Source organism: Akebia trifoliata, chromosome 6, assembly GCF_017979445.1.
Source record: "Akebia trifoliata isolate Shusen 1 chromosome 6, ASM1797944v1, whole genome shotgun sequence".
Lineage (NCBI taxonomy): Eukaryota > Viridiplantae > Streptophyta > Magnoliopsida > Ranunculales > Lardizabalaceae > Akebia > Akebia trifoliata.
In genome coordinates, this window is record NC_141380.1 from 8,364,353 (window position 1) to 8,387,282 (window position 22,930).

Here is a 22,930-nt window from a genome sequence, read left to right on the forward strand (position 1 = left end):
TGAAGAAATAAAAAAAACCAAAAAAGAGAAATGTAATAATATAAATAGAAATATGAAATGATGCTTATAACCCCATTTCACATGATCCTGTGCCTATCCTTTGTTCAAATGATTAGCATTAGATTCAACGTTTCATGCATGTGCTTCAAATCTTTTTCAGTTAGTCATAATATCGTGATTTATAAAGTAAGGTTTGCTGAGTAATAGACTTGATAACATGGTTTTTAAACTCGTCCGAGACCGAAACGTATCGCTCGAGTTAACTTGGTATCGGAGCTGAACGAAACCAACTCACAAAGTCATTTTTTTGACCGAGTTTTACATCTCAAGTACAATTTTTTGAGTTATCTCACAAGACGTTTCAAACGTATCGGAAAACTCGTTCGAGATGATTCGGTATCAGAGCTGAATGAGACGAGACGCGATACTGAGTTTAAAAACCATGCTTGATAAAGTAAGGGAGTTTTTTTAATAAAACTGCATGTTCTGCCCAGTAAATCACTCATGTTTCTTTCAGTGTGGCACTCTCTGAGTCATTCAAGAAAGAACTACAGGGGAACCGCTCCCTTTTCTTTCTTAATATTTTTCAACCAAAATAGAGCATATTGAAGCTCCCTCACGATGCATAGGGAATGAATTTAATTGTTCAAGTCATCTTGGTTTGACTAGAGACATCTCATTTTGAATGAGTAAACCGTTCAAGTTGATTTAATGTTTGAATAATATTGAGTGACTGTGCAAGACACTGAGTTTCACACTGAACTAACGTCGAGGTGTACTTAGAACGGTAAATTATATTTACTTTTATATCAAGGAAAAACATCTATATTTGACAAGAGTTCCATATTGCATGAAAAATTCTCGTTTAGGAAATTATTTTTTGGCGTCTCCATCGTTCATACATGGTAGAAATGTACAAACATAAAGGATAAACATAGAGCTGGCCCATCAGTAGCATTCTCTATGACTATCCTACAATAATTGGTTCTCAACTCTTAGTCCCAAAGCCACGGGGGCTCGGCCTTGATGCTGCCGAATCCGCAAATTGTTTCCTAGATTCTGATTTCCTCTTCCTCCTTGCAGTACCAGGAGGTGCCTGATATGGAATGAGAAAAGAAAGGAAAACAATAATGCAAGTAAGTCAGTGACATTGTGCAAATAAAACCATGATTACAAGGATTAACTGAAAACACCCAAGAGACATTACTAGGAGTTGAAATAGTTGGGAGAACATTATGGAAACAGCGAGGAAAAATATTGGGGCTGGTTTACGTTTTATCACGCACTATGATGCAAAAGAATCCTCGGTAACATTGCTGATGTAAGTATGTATTATCAAAACCATGTCCAAAATTTGAGGTTGCAAACAAAAATGTTTATTTATTTATTTATTATTTCACAACTTACTACTGAAATTTGGAATGTTAAACCACCTATTCTAACAGTGAGCTTTTTTTTTTTTTTTTTTTTGAGTGTTTGAGGAAATTTAAAAAAAAAAAAATGTACAACTCCTGATTTTTCACATGTTTATACAAGCACTTCTTACATATAATATAGACAATAAACATATGCATATGCATGATAATAATAGGAATGATTTGACAGAAAAATGCAATTGTTTGTGTGAGAATCGAATCTTTCGTGAAGGATAAATTTAAATTTCAGAATATTTTGCAGTAGACATGCACCAACATGGTAAAGCAATAGTGGAAGGTTATTAAGATACATGAGTGGATATGGGGATTGCACAATGCACACAACATAAGTTAAGAAAGGAACCTTTTGTTCAGTTTTTATTGCCTCCTCAAGATTGCTCAATGCAGGAATAGATCCTCCTCCTTCCATGACCCCCATCAAATTCTTCATACGAACGCGCATTTGGAAAAGTTGAGCAACAAGTTGGTTAACCTGAAAAGGTTAAGATTCTTTAACTTAATAACATGTTAAGATGAGAATAACATTATCTTGGACTTATATTGATCTTGCTTAATGGAAGGACTGAGACAACGTATACATACTTGTTGTTCTGTTTTACCGGAATCTTGAGCAACTCTCTTCCTCCTTGTAGGGGATTCAGCCAATAGTTCAGGCTTTTCCCTTTCCTCTGCAAAGTAACAACATAATGAGAAAGGCCCAACCACAAAGAGATCACACAGATGGAAAAAACTTATTGATAACCTCATTGAAGAAACTACAATTTTTTTATGTTGAGCATTACCCTTTGCATAAGGGAACTTAACACTCATGCTTGTTTCAAGCATAATACGCTCATTCATCCATGACACACAAAGCATTTAAGTAAATGGGTTTTGGAGGAGAGAAAAAGCAAGAAGACAAGGAGATGAATCTAAGGTCCAAGTGAAAGAAAATATGAGAATGAGTCAGAGGCCTACTTGCCAATTTATAAGATGACAACAACAGGATAGATACATTTAGGGATAGAAAAGAACATCGATATTCCCTCTCCAACTTATGGAAGGGACTCATTGTTGAATGATTGAGACATGTCTTTCATATCTTTAGGTGTGTAGATTTCTCTATTGCAGCTTATAAGCGTGATAACACTAAATTAGAACAAAAGAAAATCCAAATCAAGTTCCATGTGCAGTCGTGCACCATGAGCATTCACTTTTAACCAATATAAGACAAAAGCTAATCAGTAGGGTAAGATTCTAACGTAAATCATGCAGTATCACCATAACAATATTGGAAGGCATCTCATGGATATAAACTCTTTCAACCAATTACAAATTGTAAATTGGGGAGAAAAAGAAAGAAAAAAAACTAACAGCACAAAGGACATACAAATGTTCAGGTTGAACTGCTGGATAAGAAATTTCTCAGCTAAAGAAGGTAAAACATACAAATGGGAAAAAAGAAAAATGTAAAAGAGAGAGATTATTCTAACATTGTACATCTTCCATTGGTGTTATTGATGTGCATTGAGCCATGTTCCTAATTTTTATTCTCTAAATTCCTTTGGAAGATAGTTCCTAAGATTGGTGACCAGGACCAATGGGTGGTGAACTATTATAGAATAAGCAATTCCCACCGAGGAAACTCTAAGGTTTCTCTATTGTAAGAATTTTCTTGAAATATTGGAGAGAAAAGACATACCAGGGGTCATTGCTTCAATCATTCCTTCCATAATCATTAAACTTTTCTCTGCTTCCCTAATTTGTGCAGGAGTCACCTGATCCCATACATAAAAATTCCACAATTAATACTAATTCAAAAGCCTACTGACTTCCTCGGTATTGCCCCATCTCGAATCCCATAAATAAAATAAATTATCCATGGAACGAATTACCACATCATTCTACCTCTTTGTGAAAACAGGGTTTTGTTAACATGTGTCAAGGTGCATTAAATACACTTTGGAAATGTACGTGTGCCCTTAGGTCACATGTTAACAAAACCCGTGAAAAAATATGGAGACCAAATAAACATGCAAACATCCACCAATGAAGAAATTCAATTCAAAATGAGAAAGTGAGGTACTCTACCTTCCCCATGCCTGGGATCATTCCAATAACACGGGTCATAGAACCCATCCGTGCAACAGCACGGGTCTGCTTTAGAAAGTCATTGAAGTCAAATTTTGCACTCATTATCTTCTTTTGCAAGTCCTCAGCATCTTCTTGGCGCATCTACTTAGGCAAATGAGATCAGAGCCAATTGACAATACTTCTATTCTAATGAAAAGTAAGTAGAATTGATTGGCACTCACAACTTCTTGTGCTTTCTCCACAAATGAAAGAACATCTCCCATTCCTAAGATGCGTCCAGCCATACGATCTGGGTAGAAAGGTTCAAGGTCTTCCATACGTTCTCCCCGTCCTACTAGCTTGATTGGCTTTCCTGAAACCTGCCATCATTCAATCATTGATTCAGAGACCGACTTAGACATAGTTTCATCACGAGTACATTTTTTTTAAGAATAAGACAATTATAATAATACAAAGAAGCAAGAAACACTGGTTAGGAGACAACCTCTCTAACACTCAAAGCTGCTCCACCTCTAGAATCCCCATCAAGCTTTGTCAGTATAGCACCGGTAATCCCAATCTCAAGATTGAATGTCGTGACCAGGGCTGCAAAGAATATGAGCAATCATTTGGAAGGTAGTCATAATATGTATTTCATTAGTTCACCTTCATTTTGGCCGACAAGATATGTGGAGATCATACAGTTGTCTTACATTCAAACAAGCGATAATATAACCATAGCAAGTCTTTAACCCTTGTACCTATAGGTGCTTCGTAAATAAAAACCTCAACCCATTCTCTAGTGTAGGAATAAATAAGTTATTTATGTAGTAGGGGTTAAGTTATAATATTTAGATGTTTGAGGGGGTTAGTTGTAATTATTATTAATCAAATATTGTAGTGAGAAGGGTCGATTAACCTTACTCTCACCAATTTTCTTCTATCTATCTCCTCCTATCTTCTTCTTCTTCTAAACTACAACTTGGTATCAAATCTCTAAATCTATCAGGGATCCTTACATTTTTTTTCAACTTTTTTTCAAAATTTTCTCTGCACGTTAGGGCCGACGTCTGCAGTACAGACGCTGAATTCAGCATGATGACGTCATTAGGTTGCAGACATGAAGGGCATGGTTCAAGTCGTTTTGATTTTTAGTGATTTTTACCTGAATTTTTAAACTCTCTTTGATGTCTTTTTCGTTGATCTCCAAGAAAAATCCGAAAATATTCATTTTTGCAAAAATGATTTGTGCGCTTGCGTGAGGGTTTTTTTGGGTGACTTCCTTAGTTAGATTTGGTTTGTGTGAAGTTTCTCTAACCAACAAATCTATGTTTGGTTGATTTGGAAGAGGATTGAAGGTGCAACGAGTATTTCTCTCTTGTATATCTGCCGCCCACCCCTAGTTTTCCACTTTTCTCTTTACCGATATGTTATTCTTCTCTCAAATCAGATTTTTTTTCAATTAGTTGAGGTCACTAAGTTGAATGATAATGGTTCTAGTATCATTGGCTTGCATTCCGGTGTACCCAAGACTATTTCGGTTGTTGTAGGGGGTTATGGCGATAACCCTGGGGCTCAAATTACGATTATAAAATTATATAGTACTAACTTCCTAGAGTGGTCTCAGTCTATTAAGATGTATATCGGAGGACGAGGGAAGTTAGGGTACCTGACAGGTCAAATCAAAAAGCCTGATAAGAAGGATATTTTGTATGAGAGGTGGGAACAAGAGAATTTAACTGTGATGTCTTGGCTCCTAAACTCAATACAAGCTCAATTGAGTAGAAATTATCTATTTTTTGAGATTGCTCACTAGATTTGGAAGAAAGTAATGAGGACCTATTCTTAGAAAAGGAACATTGCTCAAATTTATCAACTTCAACATGAAGTTACTAATCTTCGTCAGGGGGAGAAAAGCTTAGCCACTTAGTATTCTATTCTCCAAGCTCTCTGGAAGGAATTGGATCATTCTCAAGTGTTTAAGTGGAAACACGATGGTGATACTGAAGAATTCCGAAAATTGACAAATCAAAATCGTGTGTTTCAATTCCTTGCCGGGTTGAGTCCTACTTATCAGTTTGTCTATGTTCAAATCTTAGGGAGAGATTTGACCCCACCCATTGAGGATGTGTATTCTCTTATTCAAGGTGAGGAGAGTACAAGGAGCGTTATTCAACCTTCTAGTAACCTCCTTCCTACTGTCTTTATATCTTCTTCATCTAATAAAGGAGGATCTTGAAGGAGTGTAAAAGGGGGAGATGATTAAAATAAGCTACATTGTAATAATTGTGGGAGATCTAGGCACACTCGGCAGCAATGTTGGGATCTAATTGTTAGACCAGCCTAGTTCACTAAAGGAAAACAAACTCCTCAGCGAAAACATCGCTCCAATGCACATATAGCCAGTCAAGAGCATCATCAGCCTCTTAGCTCTGAGCATCAGCTAGTTTCTACTTCACAAGTAGCTCCCACACCCATTGGTTTTACTTCTTCGTCTGAGCTATCCAATGCTCATGAGGAAATAGAGTGTCCCAGCCAGCTTCTTACTAAGCTTGAGGGATCTACGATACATCCTTAGATATTAAAGGGGCTGATGTGGCAAATAGGGGATGACTTGGAGAATGCTTCCAAGAATGGGAGACGTGGCCAAAGAAGTTGAGGATTTTGTTTTATTTGTTAGTAGCTTTTTATTTGTTACTTCCTGTTTGTTAGTAGTTTCCTCGATAGAAGGAAATAGTTAGAGTTTGCTAGTAGTTTCCTTGATAGAAAAAAATAGCTAGAGTAGTTATTTTGACGTAGAAATTGCTATTATTGTGGTATGCCACAGTTATATATGTGACTCAAACTCTTTCTAAAAAGGAGAAGAAATTATCACAATTCTTGTGTAATTCGTAGGAAAGGCATATCCATCCTCTAAATTGGGCACCCATCTCGCCATCCATCAAGATAGTCTTATCAACTGATATCAAAGTGATGATTCTTCTTCCATACCTCCACACAAAATGGAAGATCGTGTGTCTTTTTTGGAGAATAACCTTCGCTTAATCAATGAAGCCACGAAAGTGATGCGTCAACAACAAGCGGCCACCCTTGAATTGATTGAGGAGCTAAAGTCCCAACAAGAAGCTAGTCGCCAATCAGGTGATACGGGCAGAAGCCATGTTCGCAACTATCGTAAGGATAATGTTGATCTAGAAATAAGTAATGGAGGTAGAATTGTGCAAGGGAGGTATGCACAACTTGATTTTCCAAGGTTTATGGGATTTGAACCTACAAAATGGGTTCATCGTGCTGAACAATTGTTTCACTTTTAGAATACATAGGAAGGTGATAATTCTCCTTGCATCGATCCATATGGAAGGAGAGGCTAATCAATGGTACGAGAAGGTGACCTAAAGAATGATGTGGCCAACCTTTGTATAAGCATTGTTAGTACGTTTTGGCCCGTCTGATTATAAAGCCTTCGACGAAGCTCTTTCCAGACTCCGTCAAGTGGGTATTGTACGTGAATACCACTGCAAGTTCGAGAAACTCGCTAACTATGTGGAGGATTGGTATGAGAAAACACTAATCAATTGCTTTATTGTGAGATTGAAGGAGGAAATATGTTATGAGATCAAGCTATTTCGGCCAACCACGATGATCGCTGCCACTAGGTTGGCTCGAACACAAGATCGCCTCTTGAAGACGCGTCGACCTTCACGCCCATTCCCAATCTGGGAGGCTACGACTTCAAATAATCCACGTCTTCTTACGACAACCACACCAACACCATTGTTTTAGCCACAAGGGGGACCACTAGTGAGGCGTTTCAATTGGGCAGAAATGTAGGCTCGACGTGATAATGGGCTGTGTTACAACTGTGACGAGCGTTTTGTACTTGGACACAAGTGTAAAAGGCAACAATTATTTCTCTTAGAAGTGAATAATGACGTTGATTAGAACGCTGATTGCGAAGATGATGTATCAAAGATCTCTCTTCATGCTTTATCTGGTCAACTTTCTCATCAAATGATGTGAGTCACGAGGTACATCAAAAAATCTTTGTTCTCATAGATAACAGGAACACCCACAACTTTATTAGTGAACACTTTGTACGGCGCTTGTGAGTGCCTATTCATCTTTCGCCTGCCTTTGATGTGTTGGTCACCAATGGAAGCAAGTTCGAGTGCGTGAGATATTGCAAGGACTTGGATTTGGATATTCAAGGGTACAAATTCAAAATAATTCTTATGTTTTACCCCTTCAAGGATCAAACATGGTTCTTGGGGTATAATGGCTTCAACAATTAGGTCTGGTTGTGTGGGATTTCTCTAAACTCACTATGGATTTCAATATTGGAAATTAGAGATATCACTTAGATGGAGATGCAACGAAACCACCTAAAATGGCGAGTGTGCACGCCATGGAAAAATGGTTGAAGTACCTAGTCAGTGATAAGCTTATGCAACTCTCTATCAATGAAGAAGGTATGAAAGTCGGCATTCATAATGATATTACTTGTATTATTAATGAATTTTCTTCCCTTTTTGAGGAACCCTAGGGGTTACCTCCTCCCCATTCACAAGATCATCAGATTGAGATTATTCCAGGAGCTGTCCCAACAAATGTGCGACCATACCGTTATCCGCACGTGCAAAGAATGAAATCAAACTTTTGGTAAAAAAGATGCTTAACTCTGGAATTATTCAACCAAACATTAGTCTCTATTCTTCACCGGTTCTACTTGTGAAGAAGAAAGATGGGTCTTTGTTGAGCATAGACTAATGCAAACATTAGTCTTGAAGATTTTGCGTAGACTATTGAGCTCTAAATGCAATCAAGGTTAAGGATAAGTTTCCGATCCTGGTGATTGATGAGTTATTGGACGAACTACATGGGGCACAATATTTCTCGAAGTTGGATTTGTGTTCGGGATATCATCAAATATGTGTCAGATTTGAGGATGTTCCTAAAACGGCTTTTCGTACTCACGATGGCCATTATGAGTTTCTAGTAATGCCATTCGGACTTACCAACTCCCCTTCTACGTTTCAAAGTCTCATGAACAATGTATTTCGTCCATTTCTCCGTCGGTCCGTCTTGGTTTTTTTGACGATATTCTAATATATAGCCCATCGTGGGAGACACACATCCCATCTTCGGATGGTCTTTGAGGAACTCCAGGCACATCACTTATTTGTAAAACATTCAAAATGTATTTTTGGGTAGCAAGAGGTGGAGTACTTGGGCCACCTTATTTCTTATAATAGTTGCTGCCGATCCAAGCATGATTAATTGGCCTAAACTGACCATGATCAAAGGGCTCCACGGTTTTCTTGGGTTGACTGAGTATTACCGCCGTTTTGTGCAGGAATATGGTAAGATTGCTGTCCCACTCACAGCCATGCTACGCAAGGATCAATTCAATTGGCCAGATGACGTAGAGAATGCTTTTATTCGCTTTAAGCAAGCAATGGCATCTACACTGGTAGTAACACTTCCTGACTTTAATATTCCATTTTTCCTAGAGTGTGACACCTTCGGGAAAGGGTATTAGGGCTGTTCTTAAGCAAGGAGGCCGACTCATTACTTTTTTTTAGCAAGGCATCATCCGAAAAAAGAACAATATTTGATAGAATATGGAATTGTCCATCAGAGTTCGTGCGCATACACTTCTAAACAAAATGGAGTAGCTGAGTGGAAGAGTTGTCATCTTTTAGAAGTAGTGTGTAGCTTGCAGTTGTCTATATATGTTCCTGATGTTTTACTCTCACCCACATTTGATTAATCAGATGCCATCACGAGTCGTTTAGTTTCGGTCCCCATTACAATTGTTGGCTCCTGGTCATTCTTCATTTCAATTGCCTCTACGTGTTTTTGGGTGTCTTTGTTTCATCCATATTCTTGGTTCTAATAGAAAAATTTGGACGCAAAAGCCATTCAGAGTGTTTTCTTAGGATACTCCTTAACACAAAAAGGGTATCGATGTCTTGACCCTTGTACCAAAAAAGATACGTCATGGTCGATGTTACTTTTTTTTAATATGCCTTTTTTTAGTTCTCCCTCCTCTCTTCAGGGGGAGCAAAATGTGGAAGAGAGTTGGTCTTCTTCTGTGTCTTTATCGTCTCCAATTCCAGTTTCTGTTCCAAGTTCTGTTGTGTCTTCTCCCTCTTCTTTGGTTCCATCGGGAGACGAAATTGATGAAGGTAAAGAGCTTAAGATTTACCCTCGGTAACGGAAGAAAGTCCAACAAGAGGCTCTTGCTGATCAGACTAACCAGTTGGAATCCGAGGAGCCAGGTACTTGTGTTGTTTCAATTCCTAATGTTTCTAATGCATTTGATATTAATGTTCTTATTGCCTTAGGCAAAGGAACACATACTTGCACATCACATCCTATTTCTAATTATTTATCATATTTGTGACTTTTATTTCTTTTGTTCCTATTCCTAAGTGTGTTGCATAAGCCTTGAAGATACCAGAATGGAAAACAACAATTCAAGAGGAAATCGCTCTAGAAAAAAATAACACTTGGGAAATGGCGACTTTGCCAAGAGAAAAAAAACTAGTGGGATGTAAAAGGGTATTTACTGTAAAAAACCGAGCTGATGGCACAAGTGAAAGGTACAATGCGAGATTAGTAGCAAAGGGAAATACTCAAACCCATGGTGTCAATTACATTGAAACATTTGTTCCAATTGCCAAGATGAATACTATTTGAGTCTTGTTATCATTGGCAGCAAAGCTATCCTAGCCTCTTCATCAATTAGATGTAAAGAATGCTTTCTTGAATGGAGAATTAGAAGAGGAAGCGTATATGGATCCTCCTCCAGGATATGTGTTTCTTAGAGTGAGGGAAAAGTTTGTAGATTGAGGAAATCTATACATGGGTTGAAACAGTTTCCCAGAGCATGGTTTAACTGTTTCAACAAAGCAGTTAAGCGAGTGGGATACTCTCGATGTCATGCTGATCACACTCTCAATGTAAGTATGTGTTAGATCTATTACAAGACACATGAAAATTTGAAGCCAAGCCGACAGACACTCCTATTGACCCTAATCATAAACTTGATCGTAGTTGGCCAGTTTCAGAGACTTGTTGGGTGTTTCTTATATTTGTCCTTAACTCGACCTGATATTGCTTATGTTGTGAGTGTCATAAGCCAATATATGCATTCTCCTAGAATCCCTCATTGTGAAGTTGCAGATTGGGTTTTGTGTTACCTAAAGGCAACACCTGGGAAAGGGATTCTAGTTGTTAATCATGGTCATCTTAAGATAGAAGCCTTTACTGATGTAGATTGGGCTGGGGCTAAGGATGATCGTAGATCCACAACTGGTTACTACACGTTTGTTGGGGGAAACCTTGTTACATGAAGAAGTAAAAAACAAACTGTTGTTGCCCTATTTAGTGTAGACGCAGAGTATCGACCAATGTCTCGTGGTGCTACATATGTTCTCTGGCTAGGTATCTTATTGGGTGAACTTGGTGTTATAGCAAAGAAGCCTATGAGACTCTATTGCAACAACAAAGCTGTTATTAATATTGCTCTTAATCATGTTTAACATGACAGGACTAAGCACATAGATATAGATAGACACTTCATTTGAGAAAAGGTTGAATCTCAAGTAATGTGTTTACCATAGGTGGAGTTAGAGAACCAGTTAGCTGATATCCTAACTAAAGGAATTACCAAGAAGAAACTAGATGATGTTCTAAGCAAGTTGGGCATGATTAATATCTATGCCCCACTTGAGGGGGAGTGTAGGAATAAATAAGTTATTTATGTAGTAGGGATTAAGTCATAATATTTAGATGTTTGAGGGGGTTATTTGTAATTATTATTAATCAAATATAAAAGGTAAAGAGAAAGGTCGATTAACCCTAATCTCACCCATTTTCTTCTATCTATTTTCTCCTATCTTCTTCTTTCTTGTTCTTCTAAACTACAACTTCTAGGACAAGATGTATGACATGGGATCAATAGTTATGGTGCTAGGAGTTACAATCCCAACTTACTTTCCAAAAGAATTTGCTATGGTACACCACCATTTGACATGGATGCAAAGTATACAAAGAAGATAATGGTCCGTATAAAGACTGTTTTATGAAATGGTTCCAACATTGTAACATGATAGGTATTCGGTTACAGATTTGACAAAATGTCTCTTTCTATTTTTAAGGAAATAATAATACATAATACATAATACAAGAGATACATGTTGAATGATATTTCAAGTTCATGTACCTTTATCTTTGGAGGCTCAAGCAGAGGCGCGTTTACTTATGTTTTCTCATATGAATCTCTTGTCTCCAGCTATTGGAGATCCCATTTCCGTACCAACTCAAGATATGCTTATGGGACTCTATGTATTAACGATCGGGAATCGTCGAGGGATTTGTGCAAATAGGTATAATCCATGTAATCACAGAAACTATCAAAATGAAAAAATTGACGATAATAACTATAATAGGTATACAAAAGAACCCACTGATGGATTAAGTCGATCTTTCATCTACCATCTTAGGTATAAGCAAAACATAGTAATTTGTTTATCATAAATATTATGACTTTCCACAATCCAAGATGCTCATTGTGAATTAATTAAAGGAGCATCAGATATAGCTCTTCTTTTATATATTTAGATTCGGATATAACTGTACTACTAGTGCAGTTGTACACTTGTACTTGTTCATTTATTATCAGATAGAGAGAAACCTGATATGTATCAACTTTGATTAAACTGATAACCACATTATAGATTTTTATGGAAGTAAATGGCAAGATCAGGCCCTGGCGGCTAGGTTCAACGTACTATAAATATGTACACATGTACACTAAAAAGATTGGAACACAATCTTATGAACAATATTAAGAATGCAGGCAATTATAAAGTTACATGAAACTAATTTAGTTTGATAAGGATTATAAAAAACGATAAATAATAGGAATTTCCATAAAAAAGGGGAAATTACCAAAACATTGTTGATTTTAATGTTTACTGATAGCAAGTTTTCAAAAATTACCAAAAGCAATTTAAAAAGCTGGACTGTCCAATGTTTTCTGAAGTTGCTGGACTGTCCTGTATTTTAGTTTCCCGTTTTTACAACTCTCTACATAAACGGTTTGACTGTCCAGCAATTTCGTAAAAAACACTGGACGGTCCAAAGATTTCTATAGGTAATAAATAACAAAGGTAGGAAGTCAAAATGTTGGACAGTCCAGTGTTTTAAATCACTTTTGGTAATTTTTGAAAAAACTTTATCTTTTAGGTAATAAATAACAAAAGCAATGTTGCTTTGGTAATTTTCCCAAGTCTGGGAGTTGAATGAACCTGTTTCATCCATCTAATTTATTTAAATCCATGTCTTCAATCAAATTAAGTGTCTTTAGATCTTCTCTCACTAGCTCGCCTCACATCATTTCTGGCCTTCCGTTAGTTTTTTTAAAACCTTTAACTTGCACGTTCCTTCTAATTGAGGCTGTCATATTTCTTTGTTGCACACAACCAAATTCTCTCAATTGAATTTCCCTGAGTTTATCATCTATTAGGGAAACTCCAACATTCTCAAAAATACATCCATTATTAATTTTATATCTCTTCATCTTTCCTCTTATACAACTCAAAATCCTTATCTCTACTATGCTCTATCCATAATCACGTTGTTTATTGATTGCTCAACATTCAGCTCCATGAAACATAGGCAGTCTTACTGCAATCTTATAAATTTTTTCTTTTAATTTGATTGAGATATGTCACTCACATTGCACACCAAAAACATAACTCCAGCTTAAACATTCAACTTTAATTCATTAGGAAACATCCTTCTCATATCTCTCCATATTATGGAAGATAGAAATATAATACAAAACTTGCCGTGTTGGAGTATTTCATGGCCATCAATTTATGTTGGTCTTTCCTCTCCCCATATTTCCTAATTGAAGTTGCACTCTACAAAGCCTATCTTAATTCTGCTTATTCTATAGCCTTGGACTCCAACACGACCATAAAAAATTCTCATTTTCCGTTGAATCTTCTCTAGTCTCATTAACCAACAATATGTCACCTGCAAATAGCGCTCACCCAGGGATCCATGCATCAATATGAGCATTTATTTTATCTATAACTAGTGTAAACATATATGAACTTAGAGTTGGTCCCTGATATAAACCAACTGAAACTTGAAACTCACTAGTCCCATCACCGTTTGTTCTTCCACTAGTCATAGCTCCCTCATACATGTCTTTAATTATGTAAATAAATCTAATTGAGACTCCATTTTCCTCAATACGCACCAAATTGATTCATGGGGCAGAACATATGCTTTCTCTAAGCCAATGAAAACCATTTGGAGATCCTCTCTCTCCAAACTTCTCTATCATACATCTTAGTAGGAAAATCACCATAATGGTTGACCTCCCTCACATAAAACCAAGTTGGTTGCCTGATATCTTCGTTTTTCATATTAACTCTTCCCCAAAATTCCATATTATGACAAGTTAATTGTGATGACACTTGGTACAACTCTGTATACTTCCTTTATGTTTATTCATTGGTACTACAAAACATTTTTCCATTCATCTGACTTCTTTTTGTTTTCAAAATATAGTTAAACTTAGTTAACCAAGTCAATCCAATACATTTTTTTGATCGGCACCAAGACTATCTAATACTTCCCATGCAGTTCCATACTTCTGTTAGAATACTTTTGGTCCTAAAGTCCCGTTTGCTTTCATCTTTGCTAGATCAGTTTTCTCTTCTGATAATCTAATTTTACGAAAGTATATGCATTCTCTGGTCTCCCATGCATCTTTTCTAAGTCTAAAGCCTCATGAGTAGTCCGAATTTAATAATTTCTATGTACAACCCACTAGCTTAAAGGTATCTTTATAACCATCTCTAATCTATTAGATATATCGCCGTATATTTTGTGTTTAACTTCACTTACCACTTTCTTTGCTCCCTCTTTAGCAAGTTTACATTTTTCTAAGTTTTCTTCGTTTTTAGCCATTTGCCAAATTTGTAATAGATTTTTTCTTCTGTGACCTTCTGAACCTCATCATTCCACTACCAAGTTTCTTTTTTGTTGTTGTTGTGACTTTTGCCTCTACCTTCCCCAAGAACCCCTTTCGCTACTCTTTTAATATATTTAGCTATTTCAACCCACATCACCATATACTCTATCTCTAAGTTCCTCATTGCTTCAAATATAAACTTATTTACAAAAGAAAAAACGTTAATGGGTTCAAATACCTGCAGCTTCTTGGCCAGTCATTGCATCCACCACAAGCAAAACTTCGGTGGGGCTCAAGGCTCGCTTCACTTCTTTCAACTCATCCATCATTGCCTTGTCTATCTGATTAAGAGAATGACATTTCAGTTCACATCAGACTTTCAAGATATATTTTCATCAAAAAATATAAAGCCATCATATGAGAAATTTCAGTAATATTATCATGAATCTCTCACAGAACCTGAAGTCTTCCAGCAGTATCCACTATGACCACATCTGTTTTCTTCTTTTTGGCCTCTTCCAGACCTTGCCTAGCTATTTGTGAAGGCTTTACCTCAGTTCCTGCCGTATAAACAGGCACATCCACCTGTCACAAGCTTATAAATTGAATATGAGAAAGAATTAAATCATTGTGAGTCCAAATCTTTCATTTGAAAGGTAAAAAAACTGAGAGCCAAACTAAGAATGACTCAACTATCAGCTTAGGCTTTGAAGTGTATATCAGTCTCTCATTGAATAAAACTTAAGACACTATTCTACAATCCAATTTGCATATTTATTTACATGTTTTATTTTATTAATGAGTATGGCTCTGGACAGATTTGAATAAAGGAACATGATTTGTTTAGCCAACCCCAAATCTTTAGGATAAGGCTTTGATGTTGATTTTATCAATAATCAAGGTGTTCTTATTGAAGCAAAATGAAAAAATAATTTTACAAGGGAAAAATTCCCAAGAGTTTGTTTATTAGATCAATCACCCAAAGTTGGACATGTACCAGTCTCGTAGTGTTGCCTGGACAGGAGAGCACGCAAATGTGCTCCTATGTTGTTGTAAACCTTGTTCCACGATGTCCTAAGCAATATTTTCAATCATCCTAAATTAATTGTCTTCTTTACATGTATTATTAAACCCACTCCGTAATAAGATACAAGTCTATATAGCTATTAGGTTATCCTAATGTCTTATTTATTTCTTGGTTATACTGTCTTGTCTTATGTTAACCTTCTTATATATATGGGGAATGAATTCACTTTCCAATAATACCCCTGCCTATTTTGTCTTTTAGTAAAAAAGACAATGATATGTTGGTCTTTTACATAATAAATGCTAATGGCATTGTGATTTTTGGATTTAAATGCCTTGTTTGCAATAAATGCTTCGACAATCAATCCCAACATAACAAATGCATTTATTAAGGAAATAATAAATGTATTGATTATGTAAAAGACAAACATACCCTTATCTATTCACTAAAAGACAAAATTGATAAGGGTATCATTGGAAATTGAATGTTGTGGAGAATGCTAACGTTCTCATGAGGTCTTGGATGATCCAACGTTTTACCCAACATTTTATCCAGTGTTTTGTAAACCAGGGTTAAAAGCTTTGGAATTGGCTGATTTTTAGAGAGGATGATCTCTATGATGTAGACATCATCCTCAGCAAAAATCAGCCCATTCCGAAACTTCTAACCCTAGTTTACAAAACATGTTGGATAAGACGTTGGATCTTGATCCTGCCCCATATATATATTTGTTTTGATAAGTATAAGATATATTGAAGAAAGGAGAGGAACAAAAAACAAGAAGAGAAGGCTGAGGTAGTCCTCAAAGAAAAGCAAAAACGAACGAAAAAATTCCAAAACATCAATGATTACATAGGGTCAGGTTCGGCAGCCAATGTTAGGGAGCCAACATGGAGTCAACACGTTTGTCCTATATGGCTTAAAAGTTTCTATGGTGAGAAGATCATCCTCACAAAAAATCAGCCCAATCTGAAACTTCTAACCCCATCAAAAATGGTTTAGAAATTGTGTACTGTCGATTTTTTACTGAAATTTTGTAAACCACTTCTGATAGACTTAGAAGTTACAGATTAGGTTGATTTTTTGTGAGGATGATGACCTCCTGACCATAGAGATCATCCTCACAAAAAATCAGCTCAATTCGAAAATTTTAAGCCATATAGGACAATGTTGACTGACAAACGCCACCCATATATATAGTTCATCAGTTTGATGTTTTGTTGCTTATGAGGTAAGTTAATCATGACAATTGTTTTCCATATTAGGTATAGTCAAGCTTAAGCATCTTGTGCTTTTGTAAACGTTAAACCCAAAGGTGCCCTGGCCTTTTGCCAATATAAACACTACCCTCGACACCTCCACATAATTGTTTTCACATATTAATCCGATGGACAGAAATAGGAAAATGATTCATGAATGCAAATATGATTGACTGATATGCTGCTTTGAATGTTAAGAGTATCAATCATCTGCATCTACAATGAAAGTTAGATTCACCTGTTCACCCAAAATAACTAGTTGATCAATTGCAGCGGGCCGGTACACATCTGCAGCAACTAGCATGCAACTCTTTCCCTGCAATCAGTTGCAATAAGGTTAAACAAGGACACATCATACAACTCTTACCTCATAACCAGTTTCAATAAAGTTTTGTGTGCGTGTGTGTGAGTGGGGGGGGGGGGGGGGGACTTCAGACCTGTTTCTTAAGATAAAAGGCTAACTTTGCACAAACAGTTGTCTTCCCAACACCTTGTAGACCTGCCAACAATATCACCGTGGGGCCAGATTTTGCAAAAACCAATTCAGATACCTCTCCACCCATCAATTTCACGAGCTCCTCATGTACAATCTGTCATTGATCACCAAATAAACATGCTTAAAACCTACGTACTTCCTTCAATGAAATTATACATAAATTATCAGAATAAAAATTACATAATAAGTTCATTTGAATAGTAAGCTTTTATCATTATTTTATACAAGTAAGTCAGGAGCGACTCCCATTATTTCAAGAAATAAATCATAACTTAATCTGAACAGTGAGAATTTATCATTATTTTATGTAGCATAAGTTAGGAGTGATCTCACGATCCCATTATTTCAAGAAATGAACCATAACTTCCTATGTAACAAGAACACTTCATTTTCAAAGAATTTTCTGTATTGGACACAAGCCAACAACTTTCTCAAGCAAACCTAAATTTATTCAAATATTTCATTTCCAAATATTATTTAAAAATTGGTTTTACATTCTTTTAGAGTACGTGTATGTAAAACAGTAAAAGTTTATTTAAATAAAATTTTCTTCATCATATACTTAATGCCAACGAGAGTTTTTGACAATATATTTCTCAAGGAATAAACTGTGAAACAAGTCATGAGTGGACATCAACACAAGTGTCCATGTCTTTGTTGCACAGATAAGCCTCGAGGAAAATAAGCAAATCCCCATCAAGCACTAGTTTTATTAGGAAGCTTGAAAAGTATAACTTAATTCAATCTGCTTTAATTAATCTCTGAGTTGAATTGAATTTTTTATTTTATATAGGCATTAGTATGTTTTCTTGCAAAAAAAATAAAAATCCAGTAGATAGGTCCACATACCTTAACTAATTGCTGATCTGGTTTCACCCCTCGAATCAAACCCACACCAACCGCCTGTTCACTTACAGCCTGGACAAACCTTCTCACAACAGGCAAGCTTACCTATCGATAGAATAAGAATCAAACATTTCTTCTGATGGTAGTAGTAATTATTATTAAGTATGATTCAAATATTACAATACAAATACACTCACATCTGCTTCTAACAAAGCTCTCCTAATATCTCGCATAGGTTCAACAATATTCTCCTTGGTCAAAACCTCTAAAACATAACAGATTACATGAAAAAGCAACTTGTCAATGTGAGTTGCAATCAATAGAACAATTCAATGGGAAAAGAACACAACAATAAGAGCTTCAACATTGCAAACACTCGTTTAAGGTTGGAAATATGTTTTTTCCAATTCTAATCAGAAAACTAATTCAATGGACTCAACATTGAATTTCCATCAAAACAATTAAAAAAGAAAATAACACAATAATAATAATAAGGAGACCAATATTGCAAATTGCACTCAGAAAACAAATTCAATGGGAAAAAAAAAACAGTTCTTAAGACCAGGTTTAAAGAATGCTCAACCACATATTGAATCACGCAACTAAACAGCTAGAATCTTCAGATTTTCAATTAGATCATGAATGTGAATTTGTCGTCATACAAAGGCATGTCAATGTGTTATGGAGTTAACTAATGCAACTTGATGGCCATTGAATTTGATGGCACATATCTGTAACCAAAGGTGATTTTCCAATGCAGCACTTTACTTGTGTATTGGAAACTCTGATAAATCATGAAAATGCATGTTGATTTTTTATGGAGTTAACTAACGCTACTTGATGGCTATTGGCTTTTTGATGGCACATATCTGTAATCAAGGAAGACTTTCAGATTCGTTGCTTTAGTAGAGGTCGTACAATGAACTCTTCACCATCAATTAATGGTTGGGTTATTATTCTGGTCTCCTTTTATCAATCGTGGGTTCAGTCATATCATATCCTCCTTGAATCGTATCAGCCCATCTTTAGCGAATGAAGATTTTAAACTTTCACCAGTTCATTAGGTAATGCAGTGACTTGTTTATCTTCAAGATGTGATGGTGCATACTGATGGACGATCTGATGGATTCAATTTTTCTCGATCATCAAATACAAGAAATGGGTTCTTTGAACTTCTGAAGGTGTTTGTGCAACTACTGATTCAACAACCCAATTTACATAGTTGTTTTTGAATAACAAATGTATCGGTATTGGATGAGACATGAATTTCCGCTCAAGTCTAACATTGTATCGGGTTGTCCTAGCTAATGAAGTTGTTCAATTATATTTTGAAGACTTAAAAGATATCAGATGAATAGTGAAAAGATATTATAGGACCTATATATGAGAAGAAAGAAGACATACAAAATGCTATTAACCATTTGGGCATTAAACTCATGAACAAAACTATGAAATTAAGGGAAAAGTGATTTTATGCCATGTAGTTCAGCTATAGAGGCACTCCTTTTTACTCAGACAAATGATGGAGTAATTTAGATAAAAGAGGAAGAATCTCCATGTATGTTTCTGTTGAATTAGATAAAGCATATAATGAAGTATCTAAATAATTGGAAAGGAGTCCCAAATGGATACATTGACATAATTAATTAGTATCACAACCAATAGTAAGAAGATAAATGTGGCCCCAATTACAATTGATTTACATCAAGAATTGGTTTTAATTCCGTATTTGTTTGTTCTAATTATAGATAAAGTAACTACTCAAATCAGGTCTCTTGGTCTATGTTATTTGCAAATGACATAGTGTTAGTTGATGAGATCGAAGAGGGACTCTATATAAAACTAGAACGAACTCCAGAATACTTCTCTAGAGTCCAAGAGGGCTTTGATAAAAGTAGAACCAAGATCAAGTATGTCGAGCGCAACTTTAGTAATGACACCCACATAGAGAGTAATGTCCAGGAAAAAATGACAGTCAAGAAATACCCAAAAGCATCCATTTTTATAATGTTGGTTCTATTAAACATAAGGATGGAGAGCTTAACCCATAAAATAGATTTGGATAGTTAAATTGAGGGTTTTCTTCTCAAGTAATGCAATCGACGCATCCAATTAAATTTAAATAAAAAATAAATTATAATACAGTAGACAGTAGTATGAGCAGAATCAAGTTGTTAATAGATTGAAATAATCAATAATTTTTCAGACCCTTCAACAATTTCATTGCCAAATCTCTAAAACCAGAACTACTTAAAGCTTTAAAGACTCTAGCCTACATTGCCTTCAATGTCCCCTGATATAATTTACTTAGCTAACCAACTAAATTTAGTTCAAATTTGAACTAATTCAAATAAATTACAATGAAGCAAGCAAATCTAAATATCTAAGAGAAGAAACAGAAACGCTAACCTTCCCCTTTCAGTTTGTTCCAAGCGGATTCAAGACCGCTTGTCAGTTGCCCAAACATTTCTGCTCTTACAACACCGTGCATTTCTCTTCTAATAATCTGTCTTTTCGAATTAACCCAACCCCATATCTCTCTCTGATTTTAAGAACCAAACAAAAAAAAACACCATTTTCAGATTAAAAGCAAACTCTCCAAGAATTTGAAAATATCAAGAACGGAAGTGAAATCTTCAACTTACTGTGAAAAGATTTCTCGAAGAATGCCCGATCGAGAGGCTCGAACCAGTGAAAGAAGAGCAGAATTTCGTCAATTTTCTTGGATTGGAGAAGCTCCTATTTGTTGAGGGTGAAAGAGAAGTAGAAGAGAAATGGCGGCAAGTAACGGTCGAGTAAGAAATCGCTTCCATGACGCCCGAGAGCACTGTGTCTCTGGGTTTAACAACTTTATCTTCCGAGTTCTGAAAGTTTTATCCTTCGTTATCCCGAAAGAATCCTGCAGCGGGAGTTTGCTGTATCCATCGTGTACAAAAGTTTGATGATTGAGAGATTCTATTGCCACACCAACCTTTGTTAATGTCACCCTAATTCATATGTAAACCACCACACATCTTGAGATGGCATTAGCAAAAGTTGGTGTGGCAATAGCAGCTCTCTAATAATATTCATCTGTAAACAAACTATTGATTGTGAAGTTTTCTTGAATATTAATTAGATAAAATTTTCAACAAGATTAGTTTTCAGGAACATTGATATTATGATTTTAGATTTGTAAAATCAATTCCTGAAAATAGTATAAACAAATGAGATTTTGGATTCTAAAAATCGATTTCTACAACTTGATTTTGATAATCCATAATCAGATTTGAGAATTATGCTGTATAATCCAAATCGAACACACCCTCAATAATGAGTCACAAGTATACGCCTACTTGTGTCAAATATTATTTTGTTATGTGTCATATTTTAAAATTACCAACTTCGTAGAGATCCTCATCGGTTGTAGGGAGGGAGCTCGTCATAATCATCAAAGCCTAATCCCAACAATATAAGCAATAAAGTTCTAAGATATGCAAGTGGATTGCTTCTCCATGTGGTTCTTGGGTATTAAGGATCAACACGAGAAGTATTGGTTGTTTTTTATTGTGCATAGAAAATTTCATTTTCATGAAAAATCAAATCTTTCATGTGTATGATTGGTTTTTCCCGGAAAATGAATTTCCACCCTTAATTAAAAATTCAGTCAAGATTGGATTTCATTTTCCTATTTTACATTATGCGATAGTGAAATCCACCCTACCCTTCTTCTTCATCCCATTTCCCTTTCCATCTCCATCAACTAACATATCTTATTTGCTTCTATCCACTTTACTCATTTTCCCATGGATTTCAACTTACATAGAAAATGAAAATATATCCCATTAACAAATCCTAAGTGTTGTACATGTCAAGTAGTTTAGTTGGTAAAGTCTTTGGGTAATGATACTAGAGACCTAAGTTCAAATCTTGTCAATACTAAGTTATTGAATTCACTAAAAAAAAAAAACTAATAAAAAATAAAATAAACCCTATGTGTCAGTGGCGCGAAAAGTTAAAACTATATATCTTTAGGATTGCTGTACAAAGTCGATGTCTATTGTTCTGAATTATTATTATACTAGAGTTCCCCCATGCCAATGGCATATACATCTTCTTTAAGGGTTAAGGAGCTAAAAAAGAAAAAATAATAAAATTGGAATGGTATTATTTAAAAAAAAATGGAGGGAGAGGAGATGAAAAATAATAAAGTTAGAGAAGTTGAAGAGGAAAGGTAATAAAGTGAGCACCCCACAAAAACTACAGTTGGATGGGGTGGTTTATCCCCCATAATTGTAGTAATTGTGAGATCCACCATTTTGTTATATTATATAGACTAGAGTTCTCTTGTGCCTATGACATGAGTATCCTCTTTGGGGTTAAAGGGTTAAAAGTAGAAAAAAATTAAGTTGGAGGGTAATATTAAAAAATTGAGGTTAAGAGGGTAAAATATGAAAAATTATAAAATAGATTAAAGGAGTAAAAGAGGAAATATAGTAAGTTAAAAGAGATGAAGAGTAAAGATGATAAAATAGACCTCACAAAAATAACTCGATGGGATGTTTATATAGGATTGCAACTCAAGCGGGTTAGGGCTCAACTCATGCCCAACCCATACTTGACAAACACCAACACATGCCCAACCCAACCTTGAACATAAAGTGACATATAAAAAAATACGTAACTTACAAAAATGATGATGATGATTAACTAATGTTTGACGTGTGAATTGTGAATAAGAAATGTAGACACCCCATTTTGCCTTCATCAAACCCGAGAAATAAAAAAAGCATTTGGAAGAAGAATCCAGTCCAAATGAACAATCACAAGAAGTTC

General features: G+C 35.7%; 1 protein-coding gene across 1 annotated transcript; it reads right to left on the reverse strand.

Annotated features, from left to right (window-relative positions):
• Nucleotides 1-846: 846 nt before the first annotated feature.
• Nucleotides 847-21,001, reverse strand: CPSRP54 (chloroplast signal recognition particle 54 kDa subunit). Its single transcript, XM_086445684.1, has 15 exons — nucleotides 20,761-21,001; nucleotides 20,525-20,657; nucleotides 18,313-18,380; nucleotides 18,119-18,220; nucleotides 17,211-17,363; nucleotides 17,012-17,089; nucleotides 14,947-15,072; nucleotides 14,726-14,828; nucleotides 3,994-4,094; nucleotides 3,731-3,868; nucleotides 3,507-3,650; nucleotides 3,118-3,193; nucleotides 2,019-2,104; nucleotides 1,780-1,908; nucleotides 847-1,096 (listed from the first exon to the last, which is right to left on the reverse strand). Exons 1-15 carry the CDS (start codon nucleotides 20,926-20,928, stop codon nucleotides 989-991), a joined length of 1,713 nt encoding a protein of 570 aa, XP_086301810.1. The 5' UTR covers nucleotides 20,929-21,001; the 3' UTR covers nucleotides 847-988.
• Nucleotides 21,002-22,930: the final 1,929 nt, after the last annotated feature.